The following is a 20,225-nucleotide window of genomic DNA, read 5'->3' on the forward strand; positions in this document are numbered from 1 at the left end:
TCGAATTCAGCACCGCCTTCCTAACCTGAGATCTTCTTCCCGACCTCTCCGCCCCCACCCCAGTCTGACCTATCACCCTCATCTTGACCTCTTTCCACCTATCACATTTCCAACACCCCTCCCCCAAGTCCCTCCTCCCTACCTTTTATCTTAGCCTGCTGGACAAACTTTCCCCATTCCTGAAGAAGGGCTTATGCCCGAAACGTCGATTCTCCTGTTCCCTGGATGCTGCCTGACCTGCTGCGCTTTTCCAGCAACACATTTCCAGCTCTGATCTCCAGCATCTGCAGACCTCACTTTCTCCTCCGCAGATATAGGTTATTCAGCCTAAGTCTGCTCCACCACTCAATGAGATCTGATAATCGACTCCACTTTCCTGCCTTTTCCCTATAACTCTCGAAGCTCATACTACTTAAAAATCTGTCGATCACAGCCTTTTACATACTACAAGTGAAAGGATCAGGGTGGTCATTATGGGTGACTTTAACTTTCCCAACATTGACTGGAAACGCTATAAGGCAAAAGTGAGGACTGCAGATGCTGGAAACCAGAGTTTAGATTAGAGTGGTGCTGAAAAAGCACAGCAGGTCAGGCAGCATCTGAGGAGCAGGAAGATTGACGTTTCGGGCAAAAGCCCTTCACGCTATAACTCTAGTATGTCACATGGATCAATATTTGTCCAACGTGTGCAGGAGGGTTTCCTGACACAGTATGTTGAAGGGCCGACAAGAGGGGAGGCCATACTGGATCTGGTACTTGGTAATGAACTAGACCAGGTTTTTGATTTAGTGGTAGTTGAGCACTTTGGAGAGAGTGACCATAATTCAGTTATGTTTAGTTTAGCAAGGTAAACAGATAGCTGCATGCCACAGGGCAAGAGTTATTAATGGGGCAAGGGCAATTATAATGCAATTAGGCAAGACTTAGGAGGCATAGAATGTGGAAGCAAAATGTAGGGAATGGGGACAATCGAAACATGGTGCTGGTTTAAGGAACAGATATTGCGTGTCCTTGATAGGTATGTCCCTGTCAGGCAGGGAGGAAATGATAAGGTAAGAGAACTGTGGTTTACTAAAGAAATTGTATTTCTTGTTCAGCGGAAGAGGGAGGCTTATGTGATGTTGAAACGAGATGGTTCAGATGAGGCAATAGACCGTTACAGATTAGCTCGGAAGGATTTAAAGAGACAGTTAAGAAGAGCAAGGAGGGTTCGTGAGCAGCCTTTAGCAGGTAGAATAAAGGAGAACTCTAAAGCTTTCTATAGGTATGTGAGGAATATTTGATGACTAGAGTAGGAATAGGGCCAGTCAAAGACAGACATGGGAAGTTGTGTATAGACCCTGTGGAGATCAGAAAGGTGCTAAATGAATATTTCTCATCTGTTTCCATTCAGGGAAAAGGAGAATATTGTAGAGAAGGCTGCAATATAGGCTATTAGACTTGAAAGGATTGAGGTTAGTAAGGAGGTGGTGTCTACTTTCACACCTAGAATTGATAAGTCCCCTGGTCCGGATGGGATTTTTCTGAGGATTCGCTGATAATGTAGGGAGGAGATGGTGGAGCTTTGAGTCATGATTGTCTACAGGTTTACTACTAGAGGACTGGAGGATTGCAAATGTGCCCTTGTTCAAGATGGGCAGTAGAGATGACCCAGGTAATTACAGACCAATAAGCCTTACGTCTGTTGTAAGAAAAGTTTTGGAAAGGATTATGATCGGATTTATAATCATCGAGCAAGCAGCAATTTGATTGGAGATAGTCAACATGGTTTCGTCAAGGGCATCGCGTGTCTCATAAACCTCACTGAATTTTTTGAGAAGGTGACCAAGCATGTGGATGAGGGAACGGCAGTTGACGTGGTGTACATGGACTTCACTAAAGCCTTGGATAAGGTTCCACATGGTAAGCTTTTGGAGAAAATGCGGAGGCATGAGATTGAGGCTGATTTAGCAGTTTGGGTTGGAAACTGGCTTTCTGTAAGAAGGCAGCAACCTGGAGTCCAATTACTAGTGGTGTGCCACAAGGATCTGTTTTGGGACCACTGCTATTTGTCTTTTTTATAAATTACTTAGACACATGCATGGGTAAATGGGTTAGTAAGTTTGCAGATTACAACTAACATCGATGGAGTAGTGGACAATATGGAAGAATGTTGCAGGGGGACTTGGATAAACTGCAGGATTGGGCTGAGAGGTGGCAAATGGAGTTCATTGCAGATAAATGTGAGGTGATTCACTTTGGGAAGAATAACAGGAAGGCAGAATACTGTGTCAATGGAAAGATTCTTGGTTGTGTGGAAGTGCAGAGGGATCTTGGAGTCCATGTACAAAGATCCCTGAAAGTTGCCACCCAGGTTGATAGTGCTGTTCAGAGGACATAAGGTGTGTTAGGTTTTATTGATAGAGGAATTGAGTTCTGGAGCAGAGATGTCATGCTGCAACTGTACAAAACAGTAGTGTGGCCTCACTTGGAATACTGTCTACAGTTCTGGTTGCCCATTATAGGAAGGATGTGGAAGCACTGGAAAAGGTGCAGAGAAGATTTACCAGGATGTTGCCTGGTCTGTAGCGAAGGTCTTATGAGCAAAGGCTGAAGGACCTGGTCTGTTCTCATTGGAGAGAAGGCGGCTAAGAGGGGATTTAATAGAGATGAACAAGGTGATCAGAGGATTAGATAGGGTTGACAGTGAGAGTCTTTTTCCGAGGATGATGACATCAACTTGTACAAGGGGGCATAACTGCAAAGTGAGGGGTGGTAGATTTCAGACAGGTGTCAGATGCAGGTTCTTTACTCAGAGTGGTAACGGCATACTATGCCCTGCCTGCCAATGTAATTAACTCAGCCACATTAGGGGCATTTACACAGTCCTTGGATGGGTGATGATGTGATAGTGTAGGGGGGTGGGCTTAGATTAATTCACAGGTCGGCGCAACATCGAGGGCTGCAGGGCCTGTTCTGCGCGGTATTGTTCTCTGTTCTATGTGCAACATGTCTCACCTCCTGTCTCACAATGCCTGTCCACCATCTAAAAGATCCAAGTCAGCAAAATTATGGAATACTCTCTACTTGTCTACATAAGTGTAGCTCCATTCTGAGGATTGCCACATTGGTGTGATAGAGAGGCTCAAGTGTTTCATTGTATTGCTCTCAGGATCAATCAGGAGTTTTCAACTCCATGACAATAAGGTCGGAGGGGAGGAATCAGACAAAATGCAAAGCAAAACTTAGTCCTCAAAGGTGCTCCAAGCAAAAGGTGAAATCAACAGCTGCAACGGCAGTTGAAGTCTGCAGCTGTAGGGAGATCCCTAGTTGTCAAGGTTTCCTTGCCACTGGAAGTCAATCTTTCTTTTGACAAGAACTGTGTATTTGCAGATATGCAACAGCATTTCCGCATGAAAAGATATTCCACACTGGGTTTCTATATGGAGAAAATCAAACTCAATTTCAGAACCTGGAGTGGATAATGAGAAAAGCATTCATCCAAAATGAAGAACTGCCCTTGTTGCCTATGAACCCAGGCACTCCAGCATTGATATTGCTGCCCTGCAGGAAACTCAGAGCTGGCAAAGGGTAGCTGAGGGATGAAGGTGGTGGTTATACCTTCTGCAGACAAAAACTCTAACATTAACCCCAGGGCCCATGGAATTGGATTCACTATCAAGAACAAACTTGTCAACCAACTTTTGGAGCTCCCTGTTGACATCAGCAATTGCCTCATAATACCTCTCACCATCTATAATTTGCCAAAAACTAGCAGGCAACAATCATGAGAACCTATGCTTCAACCCTTCACGCCTTGGATTAGTCCGAGGAAGGCTTCTTCTCCACTTTGGATACCATACTCACCAACATCATGATGATAAAATCACCCTCCTTTGGGACTTCAATGCTAGGGTTGGCAAAGATGCCCAACTCTAGAAAGGAACCAGTGGAAAATGAAGAATCAAGAATGCAACTCCCATAGATTCTCCTGCTCACCAAATGTGCAGAACACCACGTGGTGTTCAACACACTGTTCTCTCAAAAAGATAAGTTGAAGGCTTCCTTGAGGCATCCACAATCAAAGCACATGATCAACTCAGTCATTGTTCAATCCCGAAACCAAAGGGATATCTTCTTTATCAAACCAATGAACAATGCAGCCAACTGCTGGACAAACTACTGGCTCATTCACTCCTCAATGTCCGTCAAATGCCACGAGAAGCAGCTGAAGATGCACAAATACTTCAGAAAAAAGCTCGATGATGATCGACTTCAAGACCAGCAAACTTTCAACAATGCCTTCACCAAAATCTCCAAAGAGTTCTTTTCATGGAGTGGAGGAACTCTGCAGAAAGCTGAAGAGAGCCATCATCTCACTCTGTGAATAAGCCATTGGCTGCAAGACCAGGAAACACAAGAATGGCTAATCGAGAATTACCAATTATCGAAGACCTCATCAAAGGCCGAGTTAGAAACAAGAACAAGGGAAATAGAGAACCAGTGGAGAACTGAAAAAGCCAATGAACTGCATGACACCCACGGTCTCACTGCCACCAAGGCAATATAAACTTAACTCAACATCCTTGGCTTCAAACTAGTGCACAATAAAGATAGAACCCTTTGGAGAGAAAGAAAACATGAGCCTCCACGAAAGAAAACTTCAAAGAATTCCTAAACCAATTGTAAATGAGGACATCTTTCAGGAAATCCCCCAACTTCCCATCAAATCCTATTTATTGTGGCAGAAATTAAAGCTGCCGAGACACATGAAGAACAGGAAAGCAATACAATCTAACAGCTTTCTCTTAATAATCAGTACCAATGGAACAAGGAATCTACTTTGGCAGTGATTTAAAGAGAATCATTTATGGCACAGGAGATCTATCCAGTCCATGCAGCTTACCACAGCGCAATGCAGTCCAACTCCCCCAGGGAATCCCCAAAGCTCTACAACTTTATGTCCCCAGTTGTTCATCCAACACTCTCTTCAAATCATTGTTTTTGCATCCAACACATTAGGGACAGCAACTTCCAGGTTGTTACCACTTGCTAAAAAAGGTTCCTCCAAATGTCCTCCTGCACATCTTGTCCAAAATCTTAAGTCAGTTTCCCTTTGGACCAAGCTATTGGAATCATATCTAACCCTGCTATAATCTTGTACATTTTTATCGAATCTCCCTTATTATCCTTTGTTCCAAAAGAATCAAGCCTATCCAGCCTAACTTTGTAACTAAAAACTCTCTATGTCCCTGGAATCATTCTGGTAAAATCTCCTCAATACTCTCTCAAGGACCTTGAGGTCTTTCCAAAGATGCTTTAATCAAAACGGAACATAATGCTTAATAAAGCTGTCGATTAGGCACCAACCAAGACTCAGCATATCTCATTTCCTTTTATATTCAATATCTCTACTGATGAAGCCTAAGCTTTGCTGACCACTCTAAACCTTCCTGCCTGCCACCTTCAAAGGTAGATGCTCATACACTTCCATGTTCCTCTGTGCCTGTACAATCTTTAAAATTTTGCTAAGTGTTACAACACGGAGGCAGATAGCTGAACCAAATCAGCCTTTCTACCTGTGTATTCACAGCACAGTCAAATTAAAACCTTCAAACACCCTCACAATTGATTTTAATGCTTCCTAAACAGACTCTGAATAACCAATTCCAACAGTGGTTTGTATTTTAATGAAAAGAAAACTTGGCAATTTCTTAGCAATATTGTAACTTCAGCCAAACAAAATTAAACAAGGCAATCTAACTGGTCTTTGTTATAAGCCCAAACGTCTTTATTTTTAGCCCCTTTCATATAAAAGGCAGACAAAAAAAACACAGTTAAGGGATAAAAGAAAATAATGAACCTGGCACAGAATGGCCAGCCAGTACTTAAGTGACTTTCACAATGCATTGTTCCACAGGGACAGATGACAGCTTCTTGGTTGACCTTTTCATGAAAATGTCAATCAGGGTCACCTTTTCAGTTCACTCAATTGCAAAGTCAGAAATCACACAACACCAGGTTATAGTCCAACAGGTTCATTTGAAATCACAAACTTTCAGAGCACTGCTCCTTCATCAGGAGAAGTGACTTCACTTAATGAAGGAGCAGCACTCTGAAAGCTTGTGACTTCAAATAAACCTGTTGGCCTATAACCTGGTGTCACATGACTTCTGACTTAGTACACCCCAGTTCAACAGTGGTAGCTCCACCTCACAGATAAGAGTAGGAATACTTATAACTTAATTTTCTATTTTATGAACTTCCAAGAGCTGATAGGGAGGTTAATCACGGAACTTTCAAATATTCATGTTGTAGCATCAATCGACACATTCCGTATCACAAAAAACAGTCCAAAACCAAAACAAACTCTGACCCTATCCTGACAGACTGACAGTCTCTTCTAGAGGTCCTTGTTACCATTTCTTTCTAGATTTACTGCAACCAATTCCCAAGTACCCATCTTGATAAGACAGAGGTGCTTCAATTATCCGAACGACACAGGCGGGGAGTATCTTTTTCAGATAATTGAATGCCGGATAACACAATTTTAGCCAAGCATCTGGAGCTTGTGAACTTGCCAGATAATCCAAAATTCAGATAATCGAAGTTCCTCTGTAGTCAACTTCTGCTGTTTAAACACAATGCTCTTCCTTGGTGATGAAACATCAGCAGAAACTTTTGATCGGGAACTAATCTGCAATTAACTTCCAGACCTAGCCTCACAAATAAACATAAGTTTATAACATACTGGCTGGCCATTCTGTGCCAGGTTCATTATTTTCTTTTATCCCTTAACTGTGTTTTTTTTGTCTGCCTTTTATATGAAAGGGGCTAAAAATAAAGACGTTGGGCTTATAACAAAGACCAGTTAGATTGCCTTGTTTAATTTTGTTTGGCTGAAGTTACAATATTGCTAAGAAATTGCCAAGTTTTCTTTTCATTAAAATAAGTTTATTTGGTCTATTTTCCTTTCAACACAAGCTGATACCTCCTACAGTCTGAAGTTCACCTTTATCTCAGTTCTCAGCTCCAAAACAAAGCTGATGAAAGAATAGAATAAAAACAAAGAAATATTAGCAAGTATTCTAACACATGTCCATATCAGGCAACACCTATTCATCAATTCATTTGATTAGACTTCAAGTCTTTATTTAAATATGAAAAATAAGTCCAAAACAACCGAGAGATGCGAATTGTCACCCTCACCATCAAAATGGCATTCAATTAAATATGGCAACAAGATGCCAAGCAATATAGATATTAATTGGCAGTCAAAACAGGCTATTGAGTTGCTATTGAAGGAAAATTAAACTGTTTGTGCAGTCTAGGATATGGCTGCATGTATTCTTGACAAAATTCTCTCAACCCAACCGTGTGCAGCTACTTCAATAATAAGTTGGAGTGCTCAGTGTTCCATTCTACTCAAAAACTTACCAATAAAGCTGCAGCACAACGTTGCAAATAGCAGCTACGGACATCACCTAGACATGGGCTGAATTTTCAGGTAATTTTCAAGTTATAAAAGTCGAGACATCAACAACCCCAACTAGAGAAAAATAAACAAACCACTTTCTTAACTTAGTGAAGCCAGCACCACCAATTACTCCCTTAACTTCTTGGGAGGGTGTTGATACTATCACAAGACCACTTAAATCACGAGGTCTCCAGGGAGCAGTACAGCCTGTCGGGATTCGCGAGTATACAGTTTAAATTTCTTTTAGTCAGTTTTTCTTCAGGTCCCGGACGCAGTCAGAGAGGTCACGAGGTCCCATATTTGGGTGGTTGCTTTATCTGAAACACTACTCGGTAGTGTCTCCCACCCATCCTCCTCCTCCTCTAACCAAACGTTCTATGCGTCGAATGGTAAGGTGACATGCGTTTTCTTTATTGTTTCATTTGTTTTTTTCCCAGTAGTCTATTTGAGAATATAGAATAGCGCGAATGGAGGTTAGGGTAGGTGAATGTTCCTCCTGCAGTATGGTGTCCCTGCTGACCTCATTTGTGGGAAGTGCACCCACCTCCAGCTCCTCGAGAACTGTGTTAGGATATTGGAGCTGGAGCTGGAAGAAGTTTGGATCATTCAGGAGGTGAAGGGGGTTATTGAGAGAAGTTACAGGGAGGTAGTTACTCCACAGCCACGTGAAGAAGGTTGATGGGTTACCGTCAGGGGTAGGAAAGGGAACCGACAGGCAGTACAGGGATCTCCTGTGGTGGTTCCCCTCAACAACAAATGTACCATCTGGATACTATTTGTGGGGGTGGGGAACTTACCAGGGGTAAGCAATGTGGCACAGGTCTCTGGCGCAGAGTTGTTCAGAGGGGAAGGGGGAAGAGGAGCAGAGCTTCAGTCTTGGGAACTCCATAGTTAGGGGGACAGCTCGGAGGTTTTGTAGGAACAAGAGAGACTCACGATTGGTGTGGTGCCATGGTTAGTGATATCACTGATCGTGTTTTCGAGATCCTTGAGGGGGAGGGGCAGCAGTCCCAAGTCGTGGTCCACATAGTCACCAACGACATAGGTAGGAAGAAAGGTGGTGATCTAAGGTTGAAATTCAGGGAGCTAGGGTGGAAGCTTAGAGTTAGAACCAAGAGAGTTTTTATCTCTGGTTTGTTGCCCGTGCCACGTGCTAGTGAAATGAGGAACAGGGACAGAGCGGAACTGAACAAGTGGCTGCAGGAATGGTGCACGAGGGAGAGTTTTGGATTCTTGGATAATCGGAGCTCTTTCTGGGGAAGGTGGGACCTCTACAAACAGGATGGTCTTCACCTGAACCAAAGGGGAACCAATATCCTGGGGGGGGAATTTGCTAATGCTTTTCGGGGAATGGAAACCTGAATTGTAGTTCCAGTGTAGAGGAGGTTGAGGATAGTGAGATCAGGGATAGGTTTACAAGGTCGCATGAGGACACCAGCAATCAGGATGTTGGTTTGAAGTGTGTGTACTGCAATGCCAGGAGCATTCGGAATAAGGTGGGTGAACTTGCAGCATGGGTTGGTATCTGGGATTTCAATGTATTGGCCATTTCAGAGGCATGGCTAGAGGAGGGACAGGAAAGGTTCTTGCAGATTCCGGGAATTAGATGTTTCAGCAGGAACAGAGAAGATGGTAAAAGAGGCAGGTATATGGCATTGTTAATCAAGGGTACGGTGGCATTGTTAATCAAGGGCACGGTGGCACAGTGGTTAGCACTGTTGCCTCGCAGCGCCAGAGACCCGGGTTCAATTCCCGCCTCAGGCGACTGACTGTGTGGAGTTTGCACGTTCTCCCCGTGTCTGCGTGGGTTTCCTCCGGGTGCTCCGGTTTCCTCCCACAGTTCAAAGATGTGCAGGGCCAGGTGAATTGGCCATGTTAAATTGCCCGTAGTGTTAGGTAAGGGGTAAATGTGGGGGTATGGGTGGGTTCGCTTCGGCGGGTCGGTGTGGACTTGTTGGGCCGAAGGGCCTGTTTCCACACTGTAATGCAATGTAATGTAATGTAATCTAATCTAATCTAATCTAATCTAATCTAGAGCAGCTGAGATAACGTTTGAGGACTCATCGACTGAGGTAGTTTGGGTTGAGGTTAGAAACAGGAAAGGGGAGGTCACCCTGTTGGGAGTTTTATCTCAGCCTCCAAATTGTTCCAGAGATGTAGAGGAAAGGATAGCAAAGATGATTCTCGATAGGAGTGAGAATAACAGGGTTGTTGTTATGGGGAACTTCCCCAATATTGACTGGGAATACTATAGTTCAAGTAGTTTAGAAGGGTCAGTTTTTGTTTAATGTGTGCAGAAGGGTTTCTGACAGTATGTAGACAGGCCAACAAGGGGCAATGCCATATTGGATTTGGTACTGGGGAATGAACCCAGCCAGGTGTTAGATTGGAGGTAGGTGAGCACTTTGGCGATAGTGACCATAATGGGCAGGGAAAGGTATATACTGCAGGGAAAAAGTTATAACTGGGGGAAAGGCAATTATGATGCGATTAGGCAAGATTTAGAATGCATGGGATGGGGAAGGAAACTGCATGTGATGGACACTCTGAAATGTGGAGCTTACTCAAATAACAGCTACTGCAATTCCTTGTTAAGTACATACTTATCAGGCATGGATGTAGTTGTCGAGAGTTTACAAAAAGGTTGAAGCTCTTGTCAAGAAGAAGAACAAGGATTATGTGAGGATGAGGCGTGAAGGCTTAATTCAGAGTCTTGAGAGTTATAAGTTAGCCAGAAAAGATCTGAAGAGAGTGCTAAGAGGAGTCAGGAGGGGACACGAGAAGATACAACATGCAAAACTAATATCATTTATAAAATACTGTGCAAGAACTGTAACTGGACAAACTGGCAGAAACCTAGCCACCAGGATACATGAACATTAGCTAGCCACAAAACCACATGACCCTCTCTCACGAGTATCCTTACACACAGATAAGGAAGGACACCACTTTGACTGGGACAACACATCCATCCTAGTATAAGCCAGAGACAGGCACGAGAATTTCTAGAAGCATGGCATTCCAACCAGAACTCTATCTACAAACACATTGACTTGGACCCCATTTACCACCCCCTGAGAAAAAGAACAGGAAATTACATCACCATAGGAAATAACATCACCAACCCAAGGAACCCCAAACATAAATAGAAAGCAGGAAACACGAGCAGTGCTTCATCCGGAGGCTCACTGAAGATGTTACCTAGTATGGTGACGAAACATCTGAAAATGAACTTTCTAGCTCAGCGAGCAAACCCACATCCAGAACCCCAACCTCAGCTACACATCTTCTCAAAACTCGCTAAGATAGGATTTATAATCATCTGGAAAGGAATAATTTGATTACGGATAGTCAACATGGTTTTGTATAGGGTAGATTATGCCTCATTAACCTTATTGAGTTCTTCGAGAAGTGACAAAACTGGTGGATGAAGATAAGGCGGTTGATGTAGTATATATGGACTTTAGTAAGGCATTTGGTAAGGTTCCGCACGCTAGGCTATTGCACAAAATAAGGAGTTTCAGGATTGAAGGCGATTTAGCGGTTTGGATTAGAAATTGGCTGGCTGAAAGAAGACAGAAGGTGATGGTTAATGGGAAATGTTCATCCTGGAGCTCAGTTAGCAGTGATGCAACACAAGGATCTGTTTTGGGGTCACTGCTGTTTGTCATTTTTATAAATAATCTGGATGCGGGCGTAGAAGGATAGGTTAGTAATTTTGCAGATGACATGAAGGTAGGCAGAGTTGTGGATGGTGCTGAAGGATTTTATGGGTTACAGAGGACATAGATAAGATGCAGAGCTGGGGTGAGAAGTGGCAAATGGAGTTTAATGAGGAAAAGTGAGAGGCAGTTCACTTCGGAAGAAGTAACAGCAATGCAGAGTACTGAGCTAATGGTAAAATTCTTAGCAGTGTAGATGATCAAAGAGATCTCCGTGTCCAGGTGCATAAAGTTGTTACCCAGGTTGATAGGGTTGTTAATAAGTCATATATGGTGTGTTGGCGTTTATTGGTAGGGAGATTAAGTTTCAGAGCCACGAGATCATCCTTCAGCTGTACAAGACACTGGTAAGACTACACCTGGAGTATTGCGTGCAGTTCTGGTCACCGCATTATAGGAAGGATATGGAAGCTTTGGAAAGGGTTCAGAGGAGATTTACGAGAATGTTGTCTGGTATGGAAGGAAGGTCTTACGAGGAAAGGCTGAAATAACTGAGGCTGTTTTCATTGGAGAGAAGGTTGAGAGGCGACTTAATTGAGACATATAAGATAATCAGAGGGTTACATAGGGTGGACAGTGAGAGCCTTTTTCCTCAGATGGTGATGCTGACATGAAGGGACATAGCTTTCAATTGAGGGGTGATAGATTTAGGACAGATATTAGGGGTAGTTTCTTTACTCAGTAGTAGGGGGTGGAACGGCCTGCCTGCAATAGTAATAGGCTCGCTTATGTTAACAGCCTTTAAACAGGCTTTGGACATACATATGGATAATAATGGAAGGGTGTAGGTTCGATGGGCATCAGATTAATTTCACAGGTCGGCGCAACATTGAGGGGCAAAGGGCCTGTACTGCACTGTAACGTTCTATGCTCTACATACATGAGGATGCGTCTGGTCAGGTTTGAGATTTTCTGCCAATGGTCTTCATGGGATTAAACAAGCTGATTCTTGGGCACACACGGCAGGACATCCCATTAGGTCGCAAGCTCCAGAGTGCAAGATTTGTTTTCTTTTATCCAAAGTCAGATTGCCTCATTAAGATGCTGAGACTGAAAGCATAATGGAGCTTAACGGACAACTTGTAACCATCCTCAGCAATTGGTAACAGGTTTCTCAGCCATTCATGTCAATACTGCAGTATTTCATGGAGAGCTTCAGAGTGTCTCTGAAGTGCATTCTTCGTCACCCCCTAGAACACTGGCCATTAGAAATTCGAGCACATCGGTCCTCTGTTTTCAGTGCCTTAGGCAATGTTCAGTCAGTCAGTCATTATTATAGGATTTTCTCTGAATGGTTCTGGATCTTACTTCAAAAGAATGCTAGCATTTATATGCTGATCTTCCCACTCAATCCAGAGGATACAATAGAGGCTCTGTCTGAACTTGAATGTTGCCAAAATCTGATCAGCAAAATATTCCACCTCCCACATCCTGAAGGACGAACTCTGGAATATTCTGAGCACTCCCTGTACCTTGGTAGTCAGCTGCAGAACCAAATTTTTAAAGCCAGAGATCATCTGATTTCTAGAAGATTTGTCTGAAAAATGTACTGAAATAAATTAAAGATTTTATCAAAATAATTCACTAAAAACTGCAAAAGTATTCAAGTTTTCTGTAAAGTGCAGGAATACTTTCTACTGTGTACTGAACTGTTATCAACAGGAAAAATGACCTTTGTATTGCAGGCATGAAGAATTGAACTGGTTAGTATTCCACATAACACTTAGTAGTAGTTTGGTATTTATGTGTCATAGCTGAATAAAGCAAAAATGTTGTTGTCTGTGAAAAAAGTAAAGGGAAAATTGAGAGAACTCCACAAACTCTCCTTCCAGCAGGCTTTTGGTTAATTACAGCTTGGACAACTTGTTCCTCAATCACTGAAGCATCCATCCAAAGTGAAACCTCAATTTAACACCTCATGAAAAGGCTACAGCTCCAACAATGCTGCATTCTCCCAATACTGTGCCATCCAGATGATGAATTTAAGTCTAGAAGCCGTATTTTTTGATTCAGAAGTCACAACAATCCTAAACTTAAGTTATCCACAATATAATTTCAATAAGATTGCTTGCCAAACCTTTAGACTTCCATGATTTTACATCCAAGGAAGAAAGCAGCTTGTTCAAAAAAAAACAAATTCATGATTGCCGGCTGTAACATGAATAAGTAAAATGACTTGGTAGCCAAAATTTTAGTTATTGTAAAGAAAAGCATCCGATCCCCTTCCCAGATTGCACTTCTCCAATATGTGCCAGTATTTGTTCGTTGCCAGGATTTTTGTGTTTGATGAATTTGTGCAGTTCACACAATGATATATCAGGTTAAATGCAAACAAAGCTGCCTTTATATTAATATAAACTCAGAAAAACTTCCCGTTTCATTTCCTGAACAAAACATCCTCTTGGAGGGTTGCTTTGTGCAAGACTATTTATGGAAATGTTTGATGGTGTAGACTCTGAAACAGTAAAGACAAATTGATGAGCAAAACTAGTCTGAACTGAATTTGATGCAAAAGAACCTGGGTCCTTTGTTACCGTCTCAATAATACTGACAAACACATCTGCCTAAAAAATGTTCTTTCTGCAGTTACGTATGCTCATTAGTTTGAAATAGCATGCCCGGTAAAAAGATTGATGCCATATACAATTCAAATTATATTGAAGTACAATAAAACAAAGTCTTAATTTCACTTACTGATTCAGAAGAAGATTTGGATCCGAAAGGACATAGCTATATATTTATACTTTGAAAAACATTTGGACCATTGGAAGTGAATTATATAGTTAGCACTAGATTAATATGGACATAGAGGTAATCAGTGGATAAATGCAATTCTTTTCTGTTTTTCAGAACCCTTGGCTCTTCTCGAAGCTTACTAAGCCAAACTACTGTAGCAACAGTTAACCTGGATCTAAGTCTATCTGTACCTTCACCAAAGCATAGTGCATCATCCACGAGAAGTCGATTGAGTAGTGTAAAAAGCAGATCTTCTAGCAGCCACAGCCAGAAGAGCCAATAACTGATTCCAAAGTTGAGAAGTTATGATTTACCAAGAGATTTTAAATTAAGTGCAATACAAAGATTATAGTGGTGCATTTTCAATATCCTATGCACAGAATTGAATATTATACTTCAAAAGTCCAGAGTGTGCATTAGAACTATAGTAACGTGTAGTATGCTTAGAGATTTAAAATAAATGTTCAAAACTGGTTTTCAATTTTACTTCATAGCAACAATTCTTAATCCATTACAACTTGACTTAAAAGGAGGGAATGTTTAACCAGAGGCTAGTTAGCATAACATCTGACATTGTAATACACCTTTGGCATTTTCCCAAAGAACATAACAGCATAGCATTCAGAAATATATACGATCAAGCACAGTCATCACAGCTTCATGAAGGGGAAATTATGCCTGACAACTTTACTAAACTTCTTTGAGGGGGGAACTAGCAGGATTGGTAAAGTGCAAGCAATGGATTGAAGATATTTGGATTTTCAGATGGTGTTTGATAAGCTACAACACATTACATAAGTTAAGAGTCCATTGCGTTGGAAGTAATATATTAGAAGATTGACTAACTAAAAGAAGACAAGGGGAGCATTTTCAGAAATGGAAACCTGCCACTAGTGGAGTGCCACAGGGATCTTGTTTACAATACAAGTTAATGGATGAGGAAAGTGAATGTAAAATGGCCAAGTTTGTTGATGACAAAAATTGGTGGAAAGGCAATTGGTGAAGATGACACCAAGAGTTCACAAAGGGATATAGACAAATTAAATTAGTTAGCTAAAACAGGGCAGGCGGAATAACGTGGTAAAATGTGAGGTTATGTATTTGGAAAGAGCAGCTGAATACTATTTAAATGGAGAAAGACTGCAGAAAGCGACAAAAGGAATCCTAGTGTACGAATCACAAAAAGCTAGCATCCAAACTCAGTGGGCAATAGGGAAGCCAAATGGAATGTTAGCCTGTATTTCAAAAGGAACAGAGTAGAAAAATAGGGAGGTTTTGCTTAACAAAAAATAGCATTAGAATATAGTAAACTGTTTTGGGCTCCTTATCCAAAGAAAGGTATACTAAAAATGCAGGCAGTCCTGAAGTTCACTAGGCTAATATCAGGGATTGGAGGGACTGTCTTATGAGGAGAAACTGAGTAGTTTAGGCTGGAACTCATTGGAATTTAGAAGGACGAGAGGCAACCTCATGAGACATACAAGCTTTTTAAGGGATTTCACAGGATAGATGCGGAGAGTTTGTTTCCCTTTGTGGGAGTTGACCAGAGACATAATCTCAGAATAAGGGCTCACACATTTATGACAGGGAAGAGGAATTTCTTCTGAAGGTATTGAATGTGTGGAATTCTTTACCCCAGAGGGCTGTCGAGGTGGTGCTGTTAAGTATATTCACAGCTGAGATCGACAGATTTTTAATCAGTAAAGGAATCAAGGGTATGTGGAAAAGGCAGGAATGATGAGTTAGAGACCATCAGATCAGCTGCGATGTAATTGAATGGTAGAGCAGGCTCAATAACCTACTTCTGCTCTTTCATCTTATGGTCTTATTCTTTTCTATTTTAGAAACCAATTCATTATCAATTAATAGTTATAAACTACCCTACAACAGGAAATAGCAAATCAATTGTATGATCACAAATATACTTTCAAAGGAAGATTTGGGGTATAATTGCAACTTACAATTAGTTTGTGAGCTGGATTTATGGAGGGATTAGTCCAGAAATTCCTTTCAATGCTCCTACTATTATAACCCAAGTATGAATGATTCACAAAGAGGACTCAAGTTTCAAAGAACATGATCTCCGAAGAGAAACGTATATTACAAATGATATATCATAGCTTGTGGAAACCTGAAATAAACTGATATTTTCTTGGTAACACGATTACAAACTTTATGTGGAAGGTTAATCTACTGTCATATGGTACTGCAAAGATGGAATCCTACTCCTTCTGAGTCCACTCAGAACTATCCCCAGCCTATGGTGATGGGTGGTGATAAAAAACAGGGAAAAAAAAATCTCCTCCCAATTCCTCTTGAGTTGATCCTTCTGGAAAACCAAAAATTAACTTCAGAGGAGGACAGAATTATCAGTTGTAGTGTCCCTCTGCTGACCGGCATACCTCCATTTACTATTTAGACTAGCATGCAGTGTGGCCACTTGCATGAAATATCAAGTAGAAACAGTTCCTTTAGAAATAAATCCAAGTGAAGAATCATTACCTTCAGGTGAGAATACGCATGAACTGGAACAGCAAAGCCAGACTTGCAACCTTTGTTTACATGTAGTTTTGTAAATGCAGAAAGACAAAATTTGTGGAAAGGTTAATCTGATGAGTTTTTATCACATAGTTCAAGACCACATTGAGTTTGTCTTCTCCTTAACCAGTCTATAGAGAACGCAAAGTCGAGACTTACACTTCAAACTATTTGTTGTACATTAAACTAAATACTCCTAAACATAGTTATCATAGACATACCAGGCTCTGACTTATTAGTTACATCAAAGAAAGACTAATCTGTCTTCTTGGTATATTCATTTTGATGTTGAATCTGGTTTGGTGCAGAGTTCCAGACGATAAACAGGAGTAGGTCATTTAGCCTTTCAAGCCTGTTACATCTGACTAAACTGATTTCTTACCTAGCCTAATGTTTCCTCTGTCTTCATTCATGAGTATTTTAACTTTTAATTTCATCTCAGCATTGTTCTCTCTGAACCACTTGTCAGGAATCCAGCCCCCATCAATCTAGTTTAGATCCACCACAACAAATCATCCCATGAGGATGTTAATCTCATTTTGATACAATCCCTCCAAATTTGTACAGGTTCACCTCCCCAAGAATGGACCCAGTCTTTGCACCCACCCTCCTACACCATCTTTCCAGTCACACTTTGATCTGTTTTATACTTCCACTCCTACACTGTGTAGCACAGAGAGTAATTTGGAGAATGGTAATTTTGAAGTCACTCGTAAGATTCCCTAATTACCTGCTGTCAGGTTCCCTTTGCCTGGCAGTGCCAGTTACCTCTGTGCCAGCACCACCTTAATGTGTAGAGTGACGAAATCCTGGAATGTGATATTCATGAATCGCTCAGCCTCGTGAATACATCGTAATGACCCCAGCTACTGATCATGATCGAACCAAAGATTAGGCTGCTCCAGCTGGAGACACCTCCTGCAAACGGTCAAACTGCTTGGGGTATCTAGGATTAGAATAGAATAGAATTCCTACAGTGTGGAAGTCAGCCATTCAGTCCATCAAGTTCACACTGCCCCTCCAAAGAACATCCCACCCAGACCCACTCCTTTCTTATCCCTGTAACCCTGCATTTTCCAAGGCTAATCCACCTAGCCTGCACAACCCTACACACTAAGAGGCAATTTAGCACATCCAATCCACCAAAACCATAGCATCCAGAAGAAACCCAAGCAGACATGGGCAGAATGTGCAAACTCCAAACAAACAGTTGCACGAGGCTGGAATTGAACCCAGGCCTCTGCCGTTGTGTTACCCACTAAGCCACCATGCTGAAAGGCACTAATTCAGTCATCCAAACTGCAGAGCCACCAGTAAGTTCACACTGGAGAGAGACCATTCATCTGCTCTGTCTGGGGGAAAGGATTCACTTAGTCAGCAGGTCTACGAACACCAGCGAGTACACACTGGGGGGAATGCCATTCGCTTGCTCGATGTGGAGGAAGGGATTCACTTGGTTACTCCGATTATTAATACACCTTGAATGCACAAATAACCACAATTGAAGGATTTGCTGTTAACCACACCAAGGGATGAACTGCAATCATTTGGCTGTTTGTACTGATGTTAATAAAGTCTGCTCTACTAACGGTGCTGATATTGTAGATAATTAGTTTTGAAGTTTAAACTATTAATCTATATAACATTTTTAAGCTTACGTATGGACTTAAAGTAATATCCAGTCACATGTCTACTTGCTGTCCTGTGATATCAACATTGATTTTGTTGAATCAATAAATCCTCCACTGTCTGTCTGCTCTAATGACCTCTCTGCTGTTGCTGTTCCATTAAGCCTCATTGCCACCACTCCCAAGGCCCACACAAGCATGCCACTGGTCTGTCTTATTTCATATGACTATTACCCTGCTGTGGTAAAAGCTGGACACTGTCTTTGTACTGCGAAATCATCACATTGTGTAGATTCCTTCAAGCATTCCTACCCAGCCCTGTCTGTAATCAATCAAACTCTTCCACTTCTCACTTCTTTCAAATTCCCACCTCTCAACTTCATTATTGACTGTTGTTCTCAAAGGTTATTAGTTTTGGAATCAACATTTTATAAAATAGACTGAGAACAGAAATACTGTTGGAGCAAATTTCTGCAGATGCTGGAATCTGTACTGAAAATAAAAAAATTCTGGAGATCTCAGTGGGTCCAGCAACATCGATGAAGAGAAAGCAAGCTAGCTTTGAGTCCACATGACTCATCAGAGCTGAAGATCTGATGACGGGTCATCGAGACTCGAAATGTTAGCAAAGGAACACTGTTGTCTTTCTTGTATCCTCCCTCATGTCCAAAACTTAATTAAAACTAGTTTCACGTTTGAACTTTTAAGCATTCCCATTCAATAATTTCAAAATTTAGTTTTGATAATTGAACACAGGCAAAAACACATATACTACCCTTCTCTCATCTTATCTCATACACAAACCAAGTGTCTTAATAAAAAATACTCAACTAAACTTTCAAACAATTATATGAAGTAGAACTACAACACAGAAAAATATGAAAAAAGATGCATTTTAGAAAATTAAACTCCGTACATTTTGTGATGAAAGTTCCTGGTGAAGGATCCAGGGCAAGCAGGGACAAGGTAGGACTAATAAATTAAACTGCATTTATTTTAATGGGGCCTAACAGGGAAGGCAGATGAATTCAGGGCATGGTTAGGAACATGGGACTGGGATATCATAGCAATTACAGAAACATGGCTCAGGGATGGGCAGGACTGGCAGCTTAATGTTCCAGGATACAAATGCTACAGAAAGGATAGGTAGGAAGGCAAGAGAGGAGGGGGAAGTGGCATTTTTGAAAAGGGATAGCATTACAGCTGTGCTGAGGGAGGATATTCCCGAAAATACATCCAGGGAAGTTATTTGGGTGGAACTGAGAAATAAGAAAGGGATGATCACCTTACTGGGATTGTATTATAGACCCCCTAATAGTCAGAGGGAAATTGAGAAACAAACTTGTAAGGAGATCTCAGCTATCTGTAAGAATAATAGGGTGCCTATGGTAGGGGATTTTAACTTTCCAAACAGAGACTGCGACTGCCATAGTGTTAAAGGTTCAGATGGAGAGGAATTTATTAAGTGCGTACAAGACAATTTTCTGATTCAGTATGTGGATGTACCTACTAGAGAAGGTGCAAAACTTGACCTACTCTTGGGAAATATGGCAAGGCAGGTGACTGAGGTGTCAGTGGGGGAGCACTTTGGGGTCAGCAATCATAATTCTATTAGTTTTAAAATAGTGATGGAAAACGGTTAAAGGTGGATAAATCCCCAGGACCTGATCAGCTGTACCCAATAACTCTGTGGGAAGCTAGAGTAGTGATTGCTGCACCTCTTGCTGAGATATTTGTATCATCGTTAGTCACAGGTGAGGTGACGGAAGACTCGAGGTTGGCAAACGGTGTGCTACTGTTTAAGAAGGGCGGTAAAGACAAGCCAGCGAACTATAGACCGGTGAGCCTGATCTGGGTGGTGGGCAAGTTGTTGGAGGGAATCCTGAGGGACAGGATGTACATGTATTTGGAAAAGCAAGGACTGATTAGGGATAGTCATCATGGCTTTGTGCATGGGAAAATCATGTCTCACAAACTTGATTGAGTTTTTTGAAGAAGTAACAAAGAAGATTGATGAGGGCAGAGCAGTATATGTGATCTATATGGACTTCAGTAAGGCGTTCGACAAGGTTCTCCATGGGAGACTGATTAGCAAGGTTAGATCTCATGGAATACAGGGAGAACTAGCCATTTGGATACAGAACT

At 41.6% G+C, this 20,225-nt stretch overlaps 1 protein-coding gene and 1 long non-coding RNA gene across 2 annotated transcripts in view; one reads left to right on the forward strand and one right to left on the reverse strand.

Moving 5' to 3' along the window:
* LOC122556012 (coiled-coil domain-containing protein 39-like) overlaps nt 1-14,216 on the forward strand; it is a 144,561-nt gene extending 130,345 nt beyond the window's left edge. Inside the window, exon 20 of the mRNA XM_043702364.1 lies at nt 14,029-14,216. Coding sequence (XP_043558299.1) covers nt 14,029-14,197 — 169 coding nt within the window. The 3' untranslated portion in view covers nt 14,198-14,216. The remainder of the gene's footprint in view (nt 1-14,028) is intronic.
* Nucleotides 1-20,225, reverse strand: part of LOC122556014 — a 39,555-nt gene that overhangs the window by 17,697 nt on the left and 1,633 nt on the right. Inside the window, exons 2-3 of the long non-coding RNA XR_006313434.1 lie at nt 17,183-17,398; nt 16,417-16,466 (exon numbers count right to left, since the gene is read on the reverse strand). This is a non-coding gene — a long non-coding RNA (uncharacterized LOC122556014). The remainder of the gene's footprint in view (nt 1-16,416; nt 16,467-17,182; nt 17,399-20,225) is intronic.

The sequence above is a fragment of the Chiloscyllium plagiosum genome, chromosome 13, assembly GCF_004010195.1.
Source record: "Chiloscyllium plagiosum isolate BGI_BamShark_2017 chromosome 13, ASM401019v2, whole genome shotgun sequence".
NCBI lineage: Eukaryota > Metazoa > Chordata > Chondrichthyes > Orectolobiformes > Hemiscylliidae > Chiloscyllium > Chiloscyllium plagiosum.